Source organism: Scophthalmus maximus, chromosome 5 (assembly GCF_022379125.1).
Source record: "Scophthalmus maximus strain ysfricsl-2021 chromosome 5, ASM2237912v1, whole genome shotgun sequence".
NCBI lineage: Eukaryota > Metazoa > Chordata > Actinopteri > Pleuronectiformes > Scophthalmidae > Scophthalmus > Scophthalmus maximus.
In genome coordinates, this window is record NC_061519.1 from 19,738,861 (window position 1) to 19,759,535 (window position 20,675).

General features: G+C 43.8%; 1 protein-coding gene across 1 annotated transcript; it reads left to right on the plus strand.

The window, feature by feature from the left end:
- Window positions 1-981: 981 nt before the first annotated feature.
- Window positions 982-20,340, plus strand: wnt9a (wingless-type MMTV integration site family, member 9A). The gene is made up of 4 exons (XM_035635236.2): window positions 982-1,132; window positions 12,703-12,962; window positions 13,080-13,342; window positions 15,852-20,340. Exons 1-4 carry the CDS (start codon window positions 1,041-1,043, stop codon window positions 16,419-16,421), a joined length of 1,185 nt encoding a protein of 394 aa, XP_035491129.1. The 5' UTR covers window positions 982-1,040; the 3' UTR covers window positions 16,422-20,340.
- The last annotated feature ends 335 nt before the right edge of the window (window positions 20,341-20,675 follow it).

Below are 20,675 nucleotides of genomic sequence, written 5' to 3' on the forward strand. Positions count from 1 at the left end.
TGAAAAAAACCTGCATTCAAAATGAATTAAAACATTGAAATTAAAATATACACTGTACAAGTGGCATCAAACGTACAAGTATGTGAGCACTTTATGTTATTGTATTCTCAATAATGATATGTTATATGTAAAGAAGCATTTGAGGTGGTGCCTATTCGACCACTTTGAAGTGTCTATGTATCAACATCAGTTTATAAAAGATCATCAAATGTTTTATATGTAAAAATCTAAACTTGCATTCACTAAAATGAGCAAAGTGAAATCTACTGAACAAATACAGTATTTTGTGGCAGAAGATGGGAATCCATCTCAATAACCTATAGTAAAGTCAAGATATGTCAAAAATTGAGATTCTAAGTTTATTATCACTTTTGGAAAACAGCAATTTCACCACAAGGTCCAGTTAGTAGCTCATCTGAAGCTTTTGATCAAACCACACGATCTTCTTCAGCCGTTGGATTTGCTCTTGTGGTGCTGTTGTTTTGTCAACTGTGTCAAAACTGCCATATGTGCACAATACAATACTTTACTTGGTTCCTCACCATATAAAGTTTGGGCCAGTTTGGAACTAACATTCCTGTTGAAAGTGCAACATATAAGCTGGCATTGCTGCATTATGTGCTGCTTGCTCAATCAAACCAACCGAAGGCTTGCCTTTCTGGAAAGAAACTGTCATCGACTCAAGGTAAACAAGTGTTTTCTCAGTCTGTGCAGGCCTGCTCACACTGACCTCAGTCTGCACAAACACCGGCGGCACAGGATGCTTGAACAGAGGAGAAAAGTGCCAGTGCCAATCATAAATCAAGACGACTAAGATGATTCATATTCATCCGTCTGAAAGTGAGTTGTGAATCAGTTCAGCTCTCTATGTCTTGCCCTATTACCCCCCTCCCCTCTCTCTCTCCCTCTCTCCCTCTGCCTGCTGATGGGAGGAGCGCAGCGCAGCTCCTCTCTCTATAAGAAGTGTTGGACATTGAGCAGAGGATTTTCACACAGCAACTCAGGAGAAACGAAATGATCTGCCCTGGAGCCGCAGCAAAATGCTGGATGGACACCTACTCCTGGGATGGTTATCATTCACAGTCATAGTGCACCTCCTCAACTCGCCTGGACCAGCCGCGGCATATTTCGGGTAAGGACTGGGAGACAAGACAGCTATGATGCTGCTTTTAATTGGAGCGATTGGTTCCTGATTTATTACAAGAGCCGGTAGCAATTGTGGGGCTTTTCTTTCTCTTGTCTCTTTTTAACTCACTGGAAACTCATTGGATAAGTGTTCTAGAAGAATGAAACCAAAAAACCCCAAACAAAACAAACAACAATCTGGATTCATTTCTTCTGGATACTTGTTTTTAACTCTCACTAATCTCTGCGCGTCAGCGCGGTGCCACTTGGCTGCGGTTACGCAGCGCTCTGCGGCCTCGCGGCCGGTGGCCGCGGCAGGTTGCATGCGCATGACTGACATGTTGACAAGTATCTGTCTGCAGCTATCATCGGCAATGCAACCGTGGCCTGCAGTATGGACACGGCGTCTGCTATAGGTCAGACGAACTCGCCCCACGCTCTCCCTGTCAGTTGAGCCAGCGCGCGTTGTGAAATAGCCCTGGCACGTTTGAATGGCAGGTAGCGGTGGTAGTGATTATTTTTGCGCAAGGGGGGAAATCGTCTCCTCGGTCGACTCCGAAAGCAGCCGCGGAGAGAAAGGTGAGTATGTGTATATGTGCCCCAGACTCAACAGCTGGTAACAATAAAGCAATCTGACTGACTGAACCGGTGGTGGCCGAAACGTCTGCTCAGCTTGCACAGAAAATTCCCCCATCCAGCATAAACATATCACACAACTCCGGCAGGGGTTTTTTTTTTTCTTTCTGCTGCCTCCATCAAGTTTAAAAAACACTTTGGAACACGTGTAGGGAAATTAATCTCAACATTCTTTTTTTTTTTTTTTTTTTTTTTAGCTTTTCGTGAATCATGTCATATACACAATTTTGTTTGATTTAGGAGTAGCACAAGGGTGTGTGTTTCAAAAGTGGTTCCCAGGGAACGCCTTGGATTCTAGATGCAGCCCTCCGTGACCCCCACTTCTGAGTGGCAACTAACTCCGGGCACCGAACTCAACTCTGTCTGCTCACATGAGGTGCACTCTTTTCTTTCCTGTCTCAGAAGAACGTTTTCAGTGCAGGGCGGCCAAGGTCATTCGGATGAGGTCAGCGTGGCAGATGGGAGAGCGGCCGCGTACCTTTGCAACCTTCAAGGTGGCGTCCCGTTCTTTGCGGAAGCAGTGTGATTCCGTTGTGTCTACCTATCTGTGTGTTGATGGGTGTTGTTAGTGAGGCGCCAGGGAGCGATGACACTCGAGGACTTTCCGGGAGAGTCAAATTCATGGTAGGTATATATGGGCCGGGTCCAGGAGGGTTAGGTGATCGGGGGAACAGTTGTGGATCTGTAAGTGAGAGCGCAGTCCCCTCGGGGGCCTGTTTCACCGGCGTGTTACCTGTCAACCTGTTGTAGCGGGTCGAACTTCCTCCAGGTCATTCTAAATAAGCTGAATAAGTCTCTGGAGCGGTTAGAATGAGGGCAGTCAAAACAAACAAGGACGTCAGATTTGGAAGGACCTGAACACTCTCTAGACATCAAACTGTCAGTGTAGACCAGATCATTGAAAGTTACGCCCAGTTTCTCACATCTCTGGGTAAATGTTGTTCTCTTGGGTGTTGCACCTAAGTGTTGGCACTCGTCTTTGGAAACTGGGTGATGCAAACATGCTGTGTGGCACCTGTAATAGCTGCTGGAAATATCGCAGCCCTTCACAGTAAAACGTCATCATCTGTAATGCTCGTGCGTTCTGTATACATATGAAGTTCTTCCTCTGCCTCAGACTCTCCGTCTTCGGTTTCGGTGCAGCTCTAAAGTCGCATTAGAGGGACAAATGTGACCCCCGCTCTCTGTTTCTGCCTCCCTCCTTGTTGCTGTGTCAACCTTGGCAGGCAGTGTGTATTACAGTTGACGTGCCAAATTGGCACTCGCATCAGCCTTAATGGTCCTAATGGTAATGCATATTTACTTATGCAGTTAGCACTTGTTTTCACTTCCCTCTGTCAGTCTGCTCTCTATCTGTGTCCTGCGTAGCGCACAGAGACATGTGGTATTACGATACTCCCCCGATTTGCTATTCAGTGGCCCGGTGGAGAAGGGAATATGAATGAGTGTCATGTGAATGATTTAGCGCTGCAGTCGGGGAGCATGGAACATACTAAAAGAGCTAGCACAGGTGACACAGATACAAAATGTGACTGCCCCGCGGCCGACTTCCCAGAAACTCGACACCGGTGACACTCCGGCACAGTCCTGCTCAGCTTTGACTGAGGTACACACTAACACAAACCTGTTCAAATAAATATTCCATGAGCACAAGGCATCCCAGGGCCTCCTGGGTACTGATTTACTCAAAATAGAGGGTCAATGTTGCATACCCAATTTCCAGAGTGCGGTGGAGCGTAAGTGTAACATAAACACAAGCTCTCCTGCCCATAGTCTGCGCAGCTGAGGGTGGGGTGGGATTCCTGGCGTAGTCAGGCACCCGCTTAAATTGTCATCCTTTGCCACAAGAATGTGAGCACTCATTTTCTTTCCCTCAGCCTGTTGTGGCAGGTGCTAGTTCTGCTAAATCCGTTATCATTAGAGTTTCAAATCGGAGATGTCCGTCGAGCTTCCTTTACCCCGACTGCGCGGGTTGGGGCACCGTGAGGGGATCTCGTGTAAATCTGTCGGAGACGGAAGTGATTCGTTGGCTCGGTTGACCCCGTCGTGGGGCTCAGGGTGCCTGTCTGAGATGACTCTGGTGGTTTCCAGTGAAAGGCATGTCATTCCGTGGTCTAGTAAAGTGAGCTGAATGTTGCTCCTAACACTGAGTCAAGAGGTTGTTTTTATTTCAGTTGGTTCATCCGCGACACATACAGGAAGGCTGCCCACAGCCGTGTGACTGGGACCAATCACTGAGGCACCACAGCATCCGGAAGAAGCAAATATAGTGGTTGCTATCGCTTGCTATTTAATTACGACGATATCCTTAAACACGCCGTCGTCAGTTGGATCCTGAAGGACTGGCGATGGTCAGATTGTATTGTTGTTGACAGCGCTCCATTAAGTGGGGCAGGGTGCCAAGAACAACAGGGTAACAGATGGGATGTGTGTAAATTCACCGATGAGGGCGGCTCTTTTATTATTTTTTTTCAGTAAGCAGCTGTTAACGTTCCTTTTACAAGTGTTGAATTAGTTCCTGGTGTGTATCAAACAGCAGTTTTAATGGAGCCTCATTTCTTTTAGCGCAGCACAGAAATGTTACAAGTTGTTTTTTAAGCGGCTCCGTGTAAACATTTCCCCTGCTTCCCTCCTCTCGACCCGCTCCCCTCCCGTCTGCTGGCTCGCCGGCCCCATGTGCGTGCCGGCATCCCTGCGGCGGTTTGCGGGGAGCTGCTGGGTGATTACCACTCATTAGGAGCAGCAGAGTTAGCGCGGACCCAGGCTGGCGTTGCCTGGCAGACAGTGGTGGCGGGCGTCTCATTACCAGGCCTTAAGGGCTGATTAGGCCTGACGTGCAGCAGGGCGGGGAGCGCCGTTGATAGAGGGATTTCCCAACTTCATAGGATATCCTGTGGCCACAGCCGCACCTCGCAGGGTATCACTTTACCGTGAGCCGAGAAGATAGGATTCTCTCAGCGCCGGTGCTGTGACCTTGCAGCGCGGCGAGATCACGCGAACCCGGAGGCCTAGATAACGGACCTCTGAGAAGACGGGGCCCTGTTTTCTTTATATTTCTGTTCGATATGTCTGGATTTGAGCTAAGCCGAGCTTTGCTCTGAGTGCTCCGCTCTCTATGTGACATCTGTCTGGGAAGGCCTGCTATGCCCGTGGATGCCACAGGGTGGTGCAGTGTCTTCTGAGTGCGCAGGGTGATCCTCAATCAGCACTTCTCCACCTTTTGGTGTAACAGTAGGAGAGTGGGAAATGAAATGTGAAAACATCACATCTAGAGGCAGCCAAGCCCCCGTAAAAAAAAAAAGAGGGAAATAGTTCTACCCTTATGTGTGGTCAACCTGCCTGACAGGTACAAATTGTGGTACTTACAGTGCAAAAATTCACCTCCGCACAGAACATTATATACCTCTCCGTATAACACTGTGTATTTTACAGGTTGAGTCATCAGAAACTGCAGGAGTTGGTACACACCGTTGCTATGAAGCTTTCACCGGTGTCTGTGCTGGGCTCATATTATCTAATCACATGTTTGTGCTGAATAAATTGGAAGATTACATGGTGTGGTGAGACTTTTAATATGTGTTTGGCCATGCTCAAATAACATCACAACACAGGGCTTCCAGTTCTGGTGTCATCGGTGTGCCGAAGCGGCGTTGAGAAATACATTTGATTTTAAAGGGACGGCAGCTCCAGCTCAGTCCCACACAGTCAGCTGTGCACATGACTGACGGGTAGTCAGAAGATATGGGAGGGAAACTTCCATTGAAGGAAACTCGTGTTGGCCAAACTGCACGCATGATGATCTTTGCAGATGGAGCTGGAGACATGGGTAATTTGCAAAACAGGAAAACTAATATAGACTAACGATACTTTCGGTGGTCAGGCATTGATGAGATGATGCTCGTTAGCGCGACCGCTATGTCCTGTGTTTTCCATTTCTCGACCGCAGGCGAGTTTTTTCTCTGCCTGGGCTTTTGGGGACAGCGGAGACATGGCACTTGACTTGTGCCAAGATAAGCAGATCGACAAACCCTCACGTAAGGTTTTTGTCTTCTTAGAGAATATCTGTGCTTCCCTCAAGCAGATGTAAAGCCACGGCCACCAACATACTGTAAAATCTAGGTCTTCAGCCTCATGCACCTGTTTGCAAAGATGTTTGATTTTTAGTCGACCAGATTCTTTCACATTAGCAGGACTAGAATGTATCTTGCATGAACACAATCCAACAGGAGCCTCATCTGACACATTCTGAAATTAGAGCCGTATCCAATGTATTGGCCTATCATACATAAATTGGTATGAATATATAGGAGGTCTGATATGAACAGATCGTACTGTAACGAAGAAAATGATGCTCTTTTAGAAATGATCTCAAACAAGAAGAAAATATTTATTTACAGATAAAACTAATTTCCATTTGCAGTTCCCTGCCCACAGGCAGGTTAACAGAAAAAAAAATGTAACAATGCAAAATAGCAAAACCTATCATCTTCATTACAAATTGACCAATAACCATCGACCTATCAAAGTCCAGTAAATATGTACGCTAAAGAATATTGGCCAATATTGGTCAGGCTCTATGACTCAAACGTGTGTTTGCCAAATGGTTGTTACTATGTAGACTAAGGTTTACAGTATTTCTCCACAAAGCCAGGGCAATAGTTTGACAGTGGACACAGTCCGACCGACAGGGCTGTGTCTTTACATGACAGACGTTCTCTGCTGTGATTAACCCCCGGACGAGTTTTTGTTTCATGTCCAAAAATGGGACCATTTGCATGAATTTCAACCGGTTCCTGCTGCTCTAATCGGAAGCTGTCAAGAGTCGAACTCGTTGACTCCAGGTGATATGAAATAAGCAGCGTGTATGTGCACAGAAACTCATAGGTAAATATTAACATGTTACATTTTTTTCCGTGGAAATCATTGTCCCAGCTTAAAAACAGCAACATATTTCATCTTTGCATTTGAGTTCTGTAAGAACAAACATCTCTCAGATGTAAGGATTAATGAACTCAGCCACGCTCAGTGACTGAGGCATGAGTGAGTCAAAACGGCTTCTGTTTTGTTTTGGATTTTGCGGTTTGACTTTGTATGCTCAGTTTATTCCCTCGAGTGCTTTTGCCCGGCGGCACAGAAACGGACAAAACCTTTGCATTTGTAGTCTCTGAACACATTCTGATATCTGCCTTTTAGAACTGCACAAAGTTTAGAGTCAAGCTGTTGTGCTCACCCAACAAATTACCGTCGTCTGGGTCTTGTGTCAACATGTGCGAAAAAGCGGTGCGAGTCGAGTACAGTATGTGTGCCTGAACGTGTTTGGTGCGTCGGTGCGCTGGTACAGGGCTGCTCTGTGCCATGGCGTAGGCTAGAACAGGGGAGTCATGCGGACACCGCTGCCCGCCCAATCTGTGCCAGTCACACAGTGACTATAACTGAGCCGCTGACCTTAGAAGCCTCGAGTTCTCACATAGCAGTTAAACCTCTTACCTTGCACCACACTGCCTTTCCCAAACCCAGGTCCTGCAGTCCCCAGCGCTCAGCTACCAGCACTCGCAAGTCATGGCTGTGGATTAAAAAAATTAGGTTGAACAGTAACTTTGCCCCTCTTGAACCGAAAAAGAGAGATGTTGTTTGAGTGATTTCTTTCTGTTTTTTTTAAGAACACACTGATTTCATTTGCCTAACGTATCATGCGGTCACACCAAGACGGTCGATTAGTGGGAGCAGTCTGACGCAGGCCTCTGTGTGACTTGTGAATGACCAGAGGGGAAAGCAGATGACATAACTCTGGGTCATATCCTGTTAAGTCACACACGATAGCGGACTTTCCCCTCTTCACATTGTGGATAGCAGTGCTTCCAATCATTGCTTGACATTCCCGCTGTGCAGAGAGGCTCATTAGTCGGCTAATAGTGACTTACTAAGTACTAAGACCCGTACCACTTTGTTTTCAAAGTCGTTCTGTCATGTTACTGTACTGTGTCAGTCACAGCTTGCAGGAGTAGTCACAACACCCGCCGCTTTCAACCAGTGGCTAATCTTATCTTAGCCTCATGCATAATCATTTACTCTGTGCCCCATTTCTGGTTTTAATGAGTTGGAGAATGAGCAGTGTCACTATGGACAAAATGTCTGATTTCCGAGCAGGATTGATCCCCCCCCCTCCTTACAGACACCTCCGAGGTGGACAATAACCTGGAGAGCCCCTGTACCAGAGAGAGCTGCTCCACACTGATTCATGGTTTCTTCAGTTATTCAAGTCGAAGCTGTGGAGAACATTGTCAGCTACAGTTGGAGTGGGCCAGGGGGAAAACACCACACACACACTCACATTCCTACTACCTCTGGCATGGCCCGGGCTGCGATACACCAGATGGGACCTGGGCAGGGTGGTCTGAAGTTCATCCAGCATTTCTGAGAAGAACAGACACTTTTTCTCCCCACAAAAGGAGCATTTCAAATGCTGTGAAGGCAGGAGGGAAAAATGAAAGCGAGAAAAAGGAGAGTTTAATTTCCTACGAAAACTCAATAGTAGGATTTTTAAGAGTAACCTCAAGTGGGCACGGTACTTTGTCTTCTCGACAGCTGAACGGTTCCAGGACACATGTTCGCGTCTGTCTTTGTCTTGTGTAGGTTCAAATTCATAGACAGCGGTGGTTTTGTCTGGAGGAGGCTTTGTTTTGAGCCAACAGCTGGGTGGAATGATTGGCATTCGTTTAGAGTAATTGACCGGTGGGAATTGGGGGGTGTTCGGAGGAGAAGAGGGGGAAAAAAGGAGGAGGAGAGGGGGCTTTGGTTGGGATCTAGAGGAGACACCAGACCACACAACCTGCAAGTTCAGGCTGATGGAGAAACTGTGGCTTTTGTTGCTTTTTCTGCCTGGGCGCGTTCAGCCACGACTGACTCCTGTAGGTGTTGACTTAAGGTTGTAAGTGCCCATATGCACACTGACACACACACACACACACACTGACACACACACACACACACACACATACACACACACATACAATATCTGCGTACACAAACACAGCCAGCACCTGTTAAGTCTGGTGGAGTGAAGATGATAAACACCAAAACGTTTGCCGCTCTGCTGTCTTTTTCTTTCCTGTCTCCATATTGGAAAAGCAACAGAGATGTGCCGGCTTTTGTAACTTGTAGTTGTAGTAAATTCTTTTCAAGCAGCTGGGATATCCAAAAGAGGTTTTCCCTTTGGAAGTGAAGAACGATCAGAACTACCAGCTGAGGGTCACTTCAGTGGCTCTAATGTAAAAAGCCCTGGAGGAGCTGATGATGGCAAAGTTTAGTGCTATGATCAGTGATTTCCTTGAGAGATTGATTCCCTGTCCCTGCTATGAGAAATGAGGCCTTTTTTCGCTCAGCCCGCCGCATTGGAAAATGTATATAAAGTAAATATCACGGGCGATGGGAGGCGCTGACAGGACTAAACAAACACCAGTGTCACTAAGTGAAAGACAGTGGAGGAGGCGCAGCATGACAGTGGGCCAGTGATATCTGCGAGGAGTGTGTAGAGGCAAGTGTGTGAATGGAAAGCCAAGCTGAGCAAACATCAGCAAGAATCCCACCTCACGTAGGATAATAAGGAGTTTTTATATGTTGGTGTTGGTGTCCACGTGTAACTGGGGTTGGTGTGCCAACACCTCAAACAAAAACACCCACAGAAAATGGTCCATGATATGAAAACACGTCTCTCTGTGGTTCAGTGTGGTGGAGGTGCCGGCGCTTCACCTTCTCTCTTAATCATCTGCACCTTTGAAGAAAAGCAACTGTAACTTGTGTGTGGTTTGACCTTTAAATAAGACACTTATAAAGAGTTTCGATCAAATGATCAAAAGTGGCTTTTTGATGGTTGATAGAGCGTTCATTGATCCTTATAGATCAGTTAGTGTGTTTATTCTAATAATAGAATTGTCATTGTCGAGCAAACAGCACATTGACACTCTTTGTTTTTTTCTAGATCACCGTATTGTAATGTGTGACTTTCTGGTGTGACAACAGGGCTCACAATCCTGCAGCCCGTTTAAATGTTACCTTTGATTCACTGCAAATATGAGGATGTACATGCAACTCTACACGTAGACAAATAAAGTGCATCCAACCCAAAGGATAGTGGGTCAACAGAGAGAGAGAGAAGAAATAATATCACGGTGAACATCGGCGATACAATGAGACGACTGCTCTGCCCACTGAGTGGAAACATGCACAAGAGCGAACCCCGGCAAATAGTGTCTTCTCAGAAGGCGTGAAGAAGTGTTTCTCCGCTCTCAAATCTCTCCCCTTCGCACTTTGCCCCCCGGGCTTTTCTTTGTAACTAGCTGGAAATATGCCTTTGTGTAAAAAAAAAAAAAAAAGCTGCAAAGACAGTAGCAGTGAGATCAGTGTCATGTCATCCTTGGCCTCCCTCCAGCTCTGCTCAGAGTCAGACGTCATGCAGACAGTTGAGGCCTGTCACTCTAATGGACTCTTGTTTTGGCAGGCATGTGGGCTTTTAGGAGATTTAACACTGATACGCGTTAGTATTCATGTATTACTGAGGAATGTACGCGTCTTGGTGGTGATGCTATAGAGTGAATATATACCCATTGTATATATTCAATCAATATTTTGGGGATTTGCAGATGTGCACATTGGGAAACTGCTGCCTGGCATAATACAGATACCTTGAATATTTCTCTGGGACTGTTGTTTCAAATGGATTTAGGCGGGTTCTCCACGTGGCGCCATCATTCACTCCCCGGTTGCTTGCTTACCATAGAAATGTTGTGGAACGGCTGTCAGTCAAATGTAACCTACTGGGTCAGCTGGAATTGTTTGCTTTGGCACTTTGAATATGTTTCCTTGGCATTGTTAGCACAGCGCATTTTGACAAAGCATGAAACAATTAAATGGAAAATTATTCAGGGAGCGACGCAGTTCTCTTGCATTGCTCTGCACGCCTCAAACCATACATTTTTTTTGAACTCTCCAAGTGTTTTGGGAGAACAATCTTTGTCAAGACCCAGCTTGCCAGGTTTCCATTTGAAAATTCATAGCTGTCAGACGAGTTAAGGAAAGGCAAACACGCTTTGTAAAAAGGAAACCGTTTGACCCAATCTGAAAGCAAATCCTGATGCCTTCTCTTTGATTTGAGTGCACAGATTCTCCACCAGGCTGTGAATGCACAGCAAAGACAAAAATTGCATAGCATGTGTGAACTATTAAAGTCCGCTGGTATGAAACTGAAGACTCAAAGGGAAACATTTCAGTCAGTTATTGGACTTAATAAAAACAAATCTCCCGTTGAAGAACTCCCGCGACCTTCTGCGAGAGGCTGAAGTGAATATGAGTGGCGACAGAAACGACTGTGAAAAACACTAATGAAGTATGGTGATGTAAGTAATGTAGATCACCGATCAACACTCTGGTCCATATACTAAACTGGTGTGGAAATTCAGCAGGTGTTCTACACCTTTACAAAAATATTGTCGAGTAATATCTTTCACACGCTTGGATGTATTCAAGTCCATGCCAGGTTTCCCAATTGCTGTGGTTACTCCTCACAGTTTTTAATTTAATTTAGTTGGCTGCATAAACACTTTTCACACTCATGAATCACCCGTTGATAAAATTAATTTATGATATTATAAGCCCCACCTCTTTTTTTCTATGAATTTCTGATAACAAGCAAATGGTTATGGAAACTCACATAAGATTTGTGAATCGTTTAAGAGCTTAAGTGATATCACATATGACAAAAACATGCCGTGATACTGTGCATTGTCCAGTTTCTCGGTCGTTTCGTGTTCTGTATCCGCGAGACATTCAAGGATAACCTTTATCACAAGGACAACTACTACGTGCGGCATTTCATCAATGTCGTATTAAGCAACGAGTCAATCCGTGCACAAAAGTGTCCTCTAAATGTCTAGAGTCTGTCCGCAGAGACACGTTGGCCTTAGGACTTTTGTGAGTTCTGTAAATCCATTTATTCTTCAGTTTCACTTTAAGGGTGTAAAGGAGGCCAGAAATTACACATAATGAACAACTACGGTGCCAATCCTGTCAGTTGGTGTGACCAAAATTGTCACAGGCTGACAGTCATGTCCCCTGTGTGTGTTTATGAAAGTAATGCTCTGTTTTCCCCATCACGACCTCAGAACACTGGTCGTCTATTTTGCCAGCAATGTGGCAGTCCCCGTGTTTTATATATGCTTCCCTTAAATAAACTGACGAAAGGAGTGCGAGTCTACCACATGTTCTCCATACCATGTTTAGAAGTGAGACTTCTTCTTGTTATGTTTCAAATGGATTCCAGCTTTAACGTCCTGAATACTGGACTTTTGTTATGGGGATTCTATAAGGAGCGCGTAAATCCTGCTGTGTGTTCATATAAGTTTGTATGCGAGTGAGTTATATGCCCTGTGTCACATGCATGTAGTTGCACTGTCACACTACCTGCATGCCATTGTTACAAATTAAAATGTCAGGCCAAGATCCACAGGACTGTGGGCAGTGAGCTGCCGGTCGTGTGACTTGACAAAGCGTGATAGCTAAAATGAAAAAAACCCAAAGCGGAGACAAAGCACTGTCAGAACTTAATGAAAAGAAAGAACTCTTCCACGTCTGCAGAAGAATTTGCTCTATACACAGACATGCCTCTGCTGGAGGTTGATCTCAATCTCCAGCAAATGTTGAATTCCCCTGAACATTAACCACCGAAGAGCTGAATTCATTTGAACATTAACCAAACCTTTTAGCATTATATGCCCCAGCTGTGCCTCCTGTGCTGTTTATGTAGTATATCTTTGAAACTCTTTGCAAGTTATTTATCCAGGAAGGTCCGCATCCTGCACTTTATTGGATACTTTATCAAGATGTATCCACTCCTTCTCTTTGGACTGTTTGAACTAACCCGACTGTGTCTGTGATCTTTTCCTCCAGGTTGACAGGTAATGAACCGTTGTCTATCCTGCCACTGAACTCTCTACCAGAGGAAAACATGGGCAGGGCCCACTACAAGCTGTGCGACCGGCTCAAACTGGAAAAGAAGCAGCGCAGGATGTGCAGACGAGACCCGGGCGTGGCAGAGACCCTGAGAGAGGCCATCACCATGAGCGCCCTAGAATGCCAGTATCAATTCCGCTTTGAGAGATGGAACTGCACCTTAGAGGGGCGCCACCGAGCCAACATACTCAAGAGAGGTATGAGCAGATGAAAATGTCATTTCAAAGTCTTGAGTTGCATAAAATTGAGCATAAAGCTCATATTTCCCCAATTTCCCCTCATTTCCTATGTCACTCTCTCCCGTGCTTCTGCAGGATTTAAAGAAACAGCCTTCCTGTATGCCATCTCTTCAGCGGGCCTAACCCATGCAATGGCCAAGGCTTGCAGCGCGGGACGCATGGAGCGTTGCACGTGTGACGAAGCCCCAGACCTAGAAAACCGCAAGGCATGGCAGTGGGGAGGCTGCGGGGACAACCTCAAGTATGCCAACAAGTTTGTCAAGGACTTCCTGGGCAAACGCTCCAACAAAGACCTGCGTGCACGCGTGGACATGCACAACACAAATGTGGGCATGAAGGTAAGGCTGCACAAATCAGACCATGATGATGGTTCATTTTCTTTTATTTATTGACTGATTTTGTACGATGTCTCCTATGGCGATGGAGGAACTTCACCTCAACATAAAGCAGCTTTAATTTCATTCCAAAAGTAGTTTTGGATCATTAAGTGATCAAACGAAAGATGAAAAGAGAATTATTGTGGTTCCTTAAGCACCTTTTAGCTCATTGTTTTGGTTTTGTGGCCCGCATTTTTACTGTAGCCTCACTGCTCTTAAAACTGTAGTTGGAAGCCGCAACAGTTGCAGCCAGCTGTTTTCTGTGTATTCTACCTGTCCTGCAACAAATCGGAGAAAGACAAAGTTCGTGACCACAGCTGAGCATTCAACATTTAAAGAGATTTCTGTTGGGAGTTGAGAGAAGCTGAAAGGAGAGGGAATATTGGACTTGCATTAATAAGGTGGTCGGAAAAACATGACTCCACATGAAATGCTAATGTTGCTCCATGTCTGCTGGATGTGTAAATAAGCCTATCTACAATGTGATGATATGAATATATGTGTTTACCATTTGTCTCATGGCAAAATAATTCAGTTAATACAGGTTTAAGTATTCTCGGCTGCAAGTAATCCCGTGTTACAGTTCAGCTTCTCCGTAAATTTGGCTGCAAGATTATTAGCTAATAATTATTTGTTGCAGACAACAATTAATGTACTCCTCAGTGATGTTAGCGCATTACTCAATATTACTCTTGATATTTTAGCAGTATTTACCCCAACTGTCACCTTAAATTGCCTTTAAGTAGGAGTTGAAGGTAAGTGAAACCAACAATGTTCACCCGAGGCTAACCAGGACATACTCATAATGAAACCTGTGTGGACAAGGCCAGAGTTCATTTGGGGTCGCAGACAATATTTGAACAGAAATGTTGGCTAATTGTTCACATCAATCAGTTACACGGTGGGAAAACAGCGATAATACAATACTGTCTGAGTACTGCGCAATTATGTAGACAAACAGCAATGTGAAGGGCCGATTCATTGAGAGACTTATCCCGGATATACTGTACTTCCATATCTTTGATGCCTTTGTAACGCCGTAGTTTAAACATTGCAGTGCTGGTAAATGACTGCTGTCCAAGACAAAACACACTGTCCATGTGTGTAGTTAGAATGACCACAGGAGAATGTAACGTGACCACAGCAGAATTACTTTGAGTAATACTAGGGGCATCTCAGGAGAGGGAAATTGCAGAAGAAACCTTAAAAGTAATTGCTCCTGTAAATTTTGACGAAATCTGAAAGTGTTCATTAGTCAATATTAGGTTTTGATTTTCTGATTAGATAGGCAGCACCTCTCACTTGTGCTCTGGCACAATTCAGCAATTGTTTGTGGTGAGCAAGTATTGGTTTTTCATCTAGGAAGTGAAATGAATGAGAGGGAATGGTCTTAATCTGTCAAGCCAAAACAAACTCAAGGTCTGGAAACTGTTGCTTTTACTTGGGTTTTCTCATAGTGAAGCCATTTTCGTTTTGGTTTGCAAAGTGAATTATAGCAGAGGCACACTTCCCAAATGTTAGCAGACACAAAACTCTCCCAAAAGACAAATGCCGGCTTGGCGCTCCAAATCAAATCTATCAGGATATTCTATTCGTGATAAAAGATTTATAACATTTATTTTGCACGTTATTGGTAATTTGCACATGAACCGCATTCATTCGGGATGGATTCCCACATGGAGGACAAAACTGGAACGGGCTTGCCTCTGCATCACCCCAACATTTAAAAGCTGACCTAATCAATTTTCTTGACCTGTTGGTGTGATGAATATGCACTTCCTTTTCCCCCATCTCTTTCGCAGCCTGAGAAAAGAACTGTTGATGCTATCCAAACCCCATCTAAGAAAATGTGTTACTGTCATTGACATTTTTTCTGCACACCAACTGCTTTTGACATTGGGGTTAATGCTTAAGTGAACGTTGGCTGACCGCTAAGAGGTAGCTGCTGATCTCTATCATTTACTTGCAATTATATATGACATAATATCTTTGTGTTATTATATAATTACACAGACACAAGAAGATTGGGTTGATCAACTCAGAGTTTTGAAAACACATTAATAGCCGATGGACAGGAATTGTGCCCAGCACATACATGTCCTCCCCTCACTTATCATAATAACAGTTGTTGAGTTTAATCAAAATGCCATCCATGGTTCAAATCAAACCTCCCACCAACTATTCATTTTTATGAAACCTTAGACAGAGTGTTATAGTGTTCTCTTTTAGATCAAAAGCAATAAGGGAAGTCACTCATTCTTCTCTTTTATCATGATATCAAAAGAGCAGAGAATGTATTCATCTTCCCTCAGCAGTGCATTATACCATTATCTTCTAATTATGAGCATATTTGGGTAATTTGGCTCTTTGAACTGTTGCTTACTAAACAAAGGCCCATAGAAGTATAGTTTCCATTCTATTCCTTCAATGCTTCATGTCATTAAACAGTATTGCTCTGCCTTTGAACCAGGTAATCAAGGCTGGCGTGGAGACCACTTGCAAATGCCACGGAGTCTCCGGCTCCTGCACCGTCCAGACCTGCTGGAGGCAGCTTCTGCCCTTCCATGAGATTGGCAAGCAGCTGAAGCAGCGCTACGAGACCTCTGTCAAGGTTGGCAGCTCCACCAACGAGGCAACAGGGGAGGGAGAGATCTCCACAGGCCGCAGCCAGCAACAGCAGCAGCCGCAGCCGCAGGCGCAGGCGCAGCAGCAGCAGCAGCAGCCGCAGCAGACGCCCCAGCAGACGCCCCAGCAGACGCCCCAGCCCCTGCCCGGCCTAAATGATCAGATCCCTCGCACTATGGACCTGCTCCACATCGAGGACTCGCCCAGTTTCTGTAGACCCAGCAAGTACTCGTCGGGCACGGCAGCACGCAAGTGCTACAAGGATAAGAACTGCGAAGCCATCTGCTGCGGGCGAGGCCACAACACTCAAAGTAGGGAGGTGACCAGGCCCTGCCAGTGCCAGGTGCGCTGGTGCTGCTACGTCGAATGCAAGCAGTGCACACAGAGAGAAGAAGTCTATACCTGCAAAGGGTAAACCAGTTGCCCGTCAGTCCCAGTGGAGCAGGTGAAAGATGGCCGTGTTGAAGAGGAGTGGCTGTTTTGTGCTCAAACAAGGTTTTGCTTCCACTGTCAGAACAGTGTCTGGACAAACAAAGTCGAGCGAGCCGATGGAGAAGCAATAAGCACTTTGAGGGACTTCTGTGGGTTGGGGTTCAGAGGTCCTGTGACCCCCGTGTCTGGGGTTCGCATCATTTAAAACCTCCTCAGACAACTGGGTCGACATCTCAAGCTTTTTGTCACGGTGTTGCCTTGAAAAGAGAAAGCTTTTATTTTCCTATTAACAAAGTCCATTGCGTCTTCACACAAGCAAAGAGATATAAATCAAAGAGTAGCATCGAGTTATTGAGGATCCAGTTCAAGGACAGTAACACCAACAGACTGGTTCCTGGGGCCTTGCCCAAGAAGAATGGTGTGTGTGTGTGTGTGTGTGTGTGTGTGTGTGTTTGTCAAATTGTACGTGTGTGTATGTGTGTGTGTACGTGATAACGTGCTAGGTAACAAAATAAGGAGGGGGGTTCGAATGACGACTTTTATGGCAATGAAAACCATATTCAGAGACTGCGAAAAGAAGACAGGGTGTAAGATTTACTCTACACGCACATATTTACACTAACACACATTGTGTGTTTGCATATGTATGTACATAAATTCAATTTTATTGTTATGATATTATACAAGCCACTTATCTAACTATGTTAAAACAAACCACTAACCACACAAATGTATGTTGTTTGTGTGCTTTCGCTCATTGTTTTTTTTCTGCTCTTTAATTAATGTTGACAAGGCCCTTTGGAAAGCAGCACACTTCCGTCGTCATGCTGTGGATAATTTATAGATCCTTTGGGACTACTCCTTCGCAGGGAGAAAAAAAAAACTCTTTTATTTTGTAATATGATATGAAGTTGTTTGTAAATGCATTAACAGAAGACGACAAAACCAGCATGTTTAGGCTATTCTCGGCCTTGAGCAAACCAGTGTTCAGGGAATGACTTAAACCACTATAACTATTTGGATAAAATAGAGAGAAATAGTGCAAGTACAAATAATATCCAAGTTGGAGACGACAATGGCCTTGTTATTTTAGCCAATACCATTGCAACAGGTGATCACTTGACCATGTGTGACTTAGATCAAAAGTTGTGGAGCTCTGCAGAGCTGAAATCTACTTACTAGGACTTTTTTTTTCTTTTCTTGTTAAACTTTGAATACTTTGAAGTTGTAAAGAAAACTGTGGAGAACTGGTGGAATGTAGCCCCCTCCCGTTCCACATCCTTCTCCCCTCCTCAGCTGCCACAATTTGATTGAGCCATATTCAACATGCAGACATGCAGTATGTACAGTACAGGGGGACCGGCTTCGGTCCGTCCAAACAATACGGGGCAAGTGAGACGGAAATCGAATTTGCAGAATTGCTCAAGTGAAGATGAAAGCCTCATGGCTGATATAAGTATATATTTCACACGACTAATATTTGCTGAATGTTTGTCTAAATGCAAACATTGTAGTCTTGCAGATATGGGGTCATCACTCCGAAGTCAGAGTTTAGTAAATTTGCTGCTTTGTTGATGACACAGTGACACAGTTAACACAACACAGTTTACTGAACCCTGCCATGAAGCTACAGAGACAGTTCAAAATTGACGTTTTGGCAAATAAAGTTGTTGTTTTCTTGCCATGTTCATGATTGAAACCACTTCCATATCGGTCTGGTAAATATAAATCTGTCTCTAGCAGCCAGTTAGCTTAGTTGAGCATCACGAGCCAGGCTCTGTCGAACGCAACCTCCTGTAAAACTACAACTCGTCATTAACATGTTGGTTTAGTTTATTCACAAATTAAACAAAGTAGATTCAGCGTGTTAATCATAGTGAGCTCTACAGGTGCAAGTGGGTGTAGTTTGTTAACTTGAGACGGACGAGACGTTTCCCTCCATTTCCACTCTTTATGCTCGGCTAAGCTTATTGACTGCTAGTTGTGGTTCCATAATGACAGATATGAGAGTGCAAGAGCATTTTTTTTCTCATGTGATTCCTATTCCCCATGTGACTCATGGGAAGAAAGCAAATGTGAGTATTTCCAAAAAATTGTCAAATTATTGCTTTAAGACATGACCCTTAAGTTAAAGGTTTAATTCATGACGAATGCCTCTGTACACACAAATGCAGACAATAATATCTCATTGTATTCTCAGCACTTAGCATCTGGGAACATTATGTCATATACTATAAGATATAGGACCTTAAATGCCTTGTTTTCGATGGGTGTGAATTAACTACTGAGTAAGGGACCCAGCTTTGTATCATAGCGCCATTCACGCACTGAAGCCCAACAGCCCTTTTAAAGTATTTAAAGTTCTGTATAGATACAGTGCAGTGCAGATTTTGTTTTCTTTTCTTTTTTTTTGTGGAAATTGTAAATAGCGAAGGTTTCTCCTCCTGTGGTATAGAGACTTTAAGTAAGGCACATGTTCATCCCTCACAAACAATTCAGACGGAAATTTGTTGCAATGAGAAATGTTAGGGCAAAAACATTCGTGGAAACAAACAACACACAGATGCTGTAACAAGAGGGTTACAGACTGTACGTCAATATGTTGCAGCACCATGCCAAACATCAATGACAAAACAAATGGTTTATAAAGATGATCATTCGCGATAGTTGAAATGAAACCATCATCCCTTACTGCAAAATAATGCTTCAGGAAGAGAGCCTTGCTTGACTTATTTGTCGTGAGGAGATGAATTCCAGGCATTTTGATATGAGGAGGCATGACAAATAAAGACTGGTCAAAACATATACATAGAACTTTGCACGCTACATGGAAACCATAATAGCTATGCTGCGACTCGAAGCATAAATGCCTGCTTCCCACAGCTTCTGGTGTGTGCGCTCTCCACACACACACACACACACACACACACACACACACACACACACACCACTCCTCGCTCTACTATTGAATGGATTCAAAACAGACATGACAGGAATACCAAATGCACACTGAGTGCATTTTTTGTTTGTTTATAGATTGTACATAGGACTGAAATGTCTCCGGAGGAGCATGATGCAGCAGCCCGTTGGTTTTTAGATGTCACAGCCGTCCACATTCTCAAATCCCAAACTCTGCACTGTTTAGTCGTCGGTGGATCATGTACAAAATTCTATTTTGTAGAGAAAAAATAAAAGATAAATTATTTTTAAATATATTATGAGCATGTGTTTAGTGTAAATAACGTCAAAGTCTAAATTGATTTTATATCCTGTATTTTTTACTCTGTTTTTCTTTTGGGTGTTTGTTACTTTTGGGGTGGAGGCTTCAAGAAGCAGGGTAACTTTGAACATATTTCATTTTCATATCTCGACATTTGCTGTTAACGAAGCACTAACAAATCCTGACAGAGTCACAATCAACTCCCCCCTCGCTTTCTGTCATTTATTCACACAATCATGAGACATTTCTGAAAGTATTCAAACTAAATCACAGTCATCAACGATATTTTATTTTTGTGAAAAGACTGGCTTTGTAACGTTGGCCATGTTATATAGAATGGACTGATTATGTTGATGATTGCATCAGTGTGGACTGGTTTATACTTGTTTGGATCACTTTACATGTACATGTACTTTTTTTGTTAGGATTTGTGCTGTGCCTGTAAAACAAAGATAAAAAACACACGTATTACCCTTTGTGATGATACTACACCAACAATGCTTTGTCCATGTTCACTTATTCATGTCTTATGGGAACCTAAATTATTTTCCTCTACCTCATGTGTATAGCTTGTAGGTATAAACAGATCACAAATGACTGGTAAGAATGTATTTAAGTTATTTAACATCTTTGTATAACAAAGGCGAAAAAAATCTGAAATAATAAATGAATTTTTAAATTACTTGATGTTTCATTCTTCGGTGCCACGATCTCTTGAAGATATGATATTAATGAAAACATTTTTTTGATCAGCCTTTGTAGTTTTTGATGGGATTTTGTGTATTGCTGGAAAAATTAGTTGAAAAATGGGAGTCAGTCAACAGAAAACCATATTGAAAACTGATTAATCAAATGAGTCACTGTTGAAGCATGACTAACAAATGTTCACTGTTTCTCTAGACTGAGCATCGGCTTCTTGTATTCTTTACAAGTTGAGGTTTTACACTCAAGTATGTTTTAATACATTATTGAAAAACTTTCTAAAATTGGCTTCTATATACTAAATCAAAAATATTT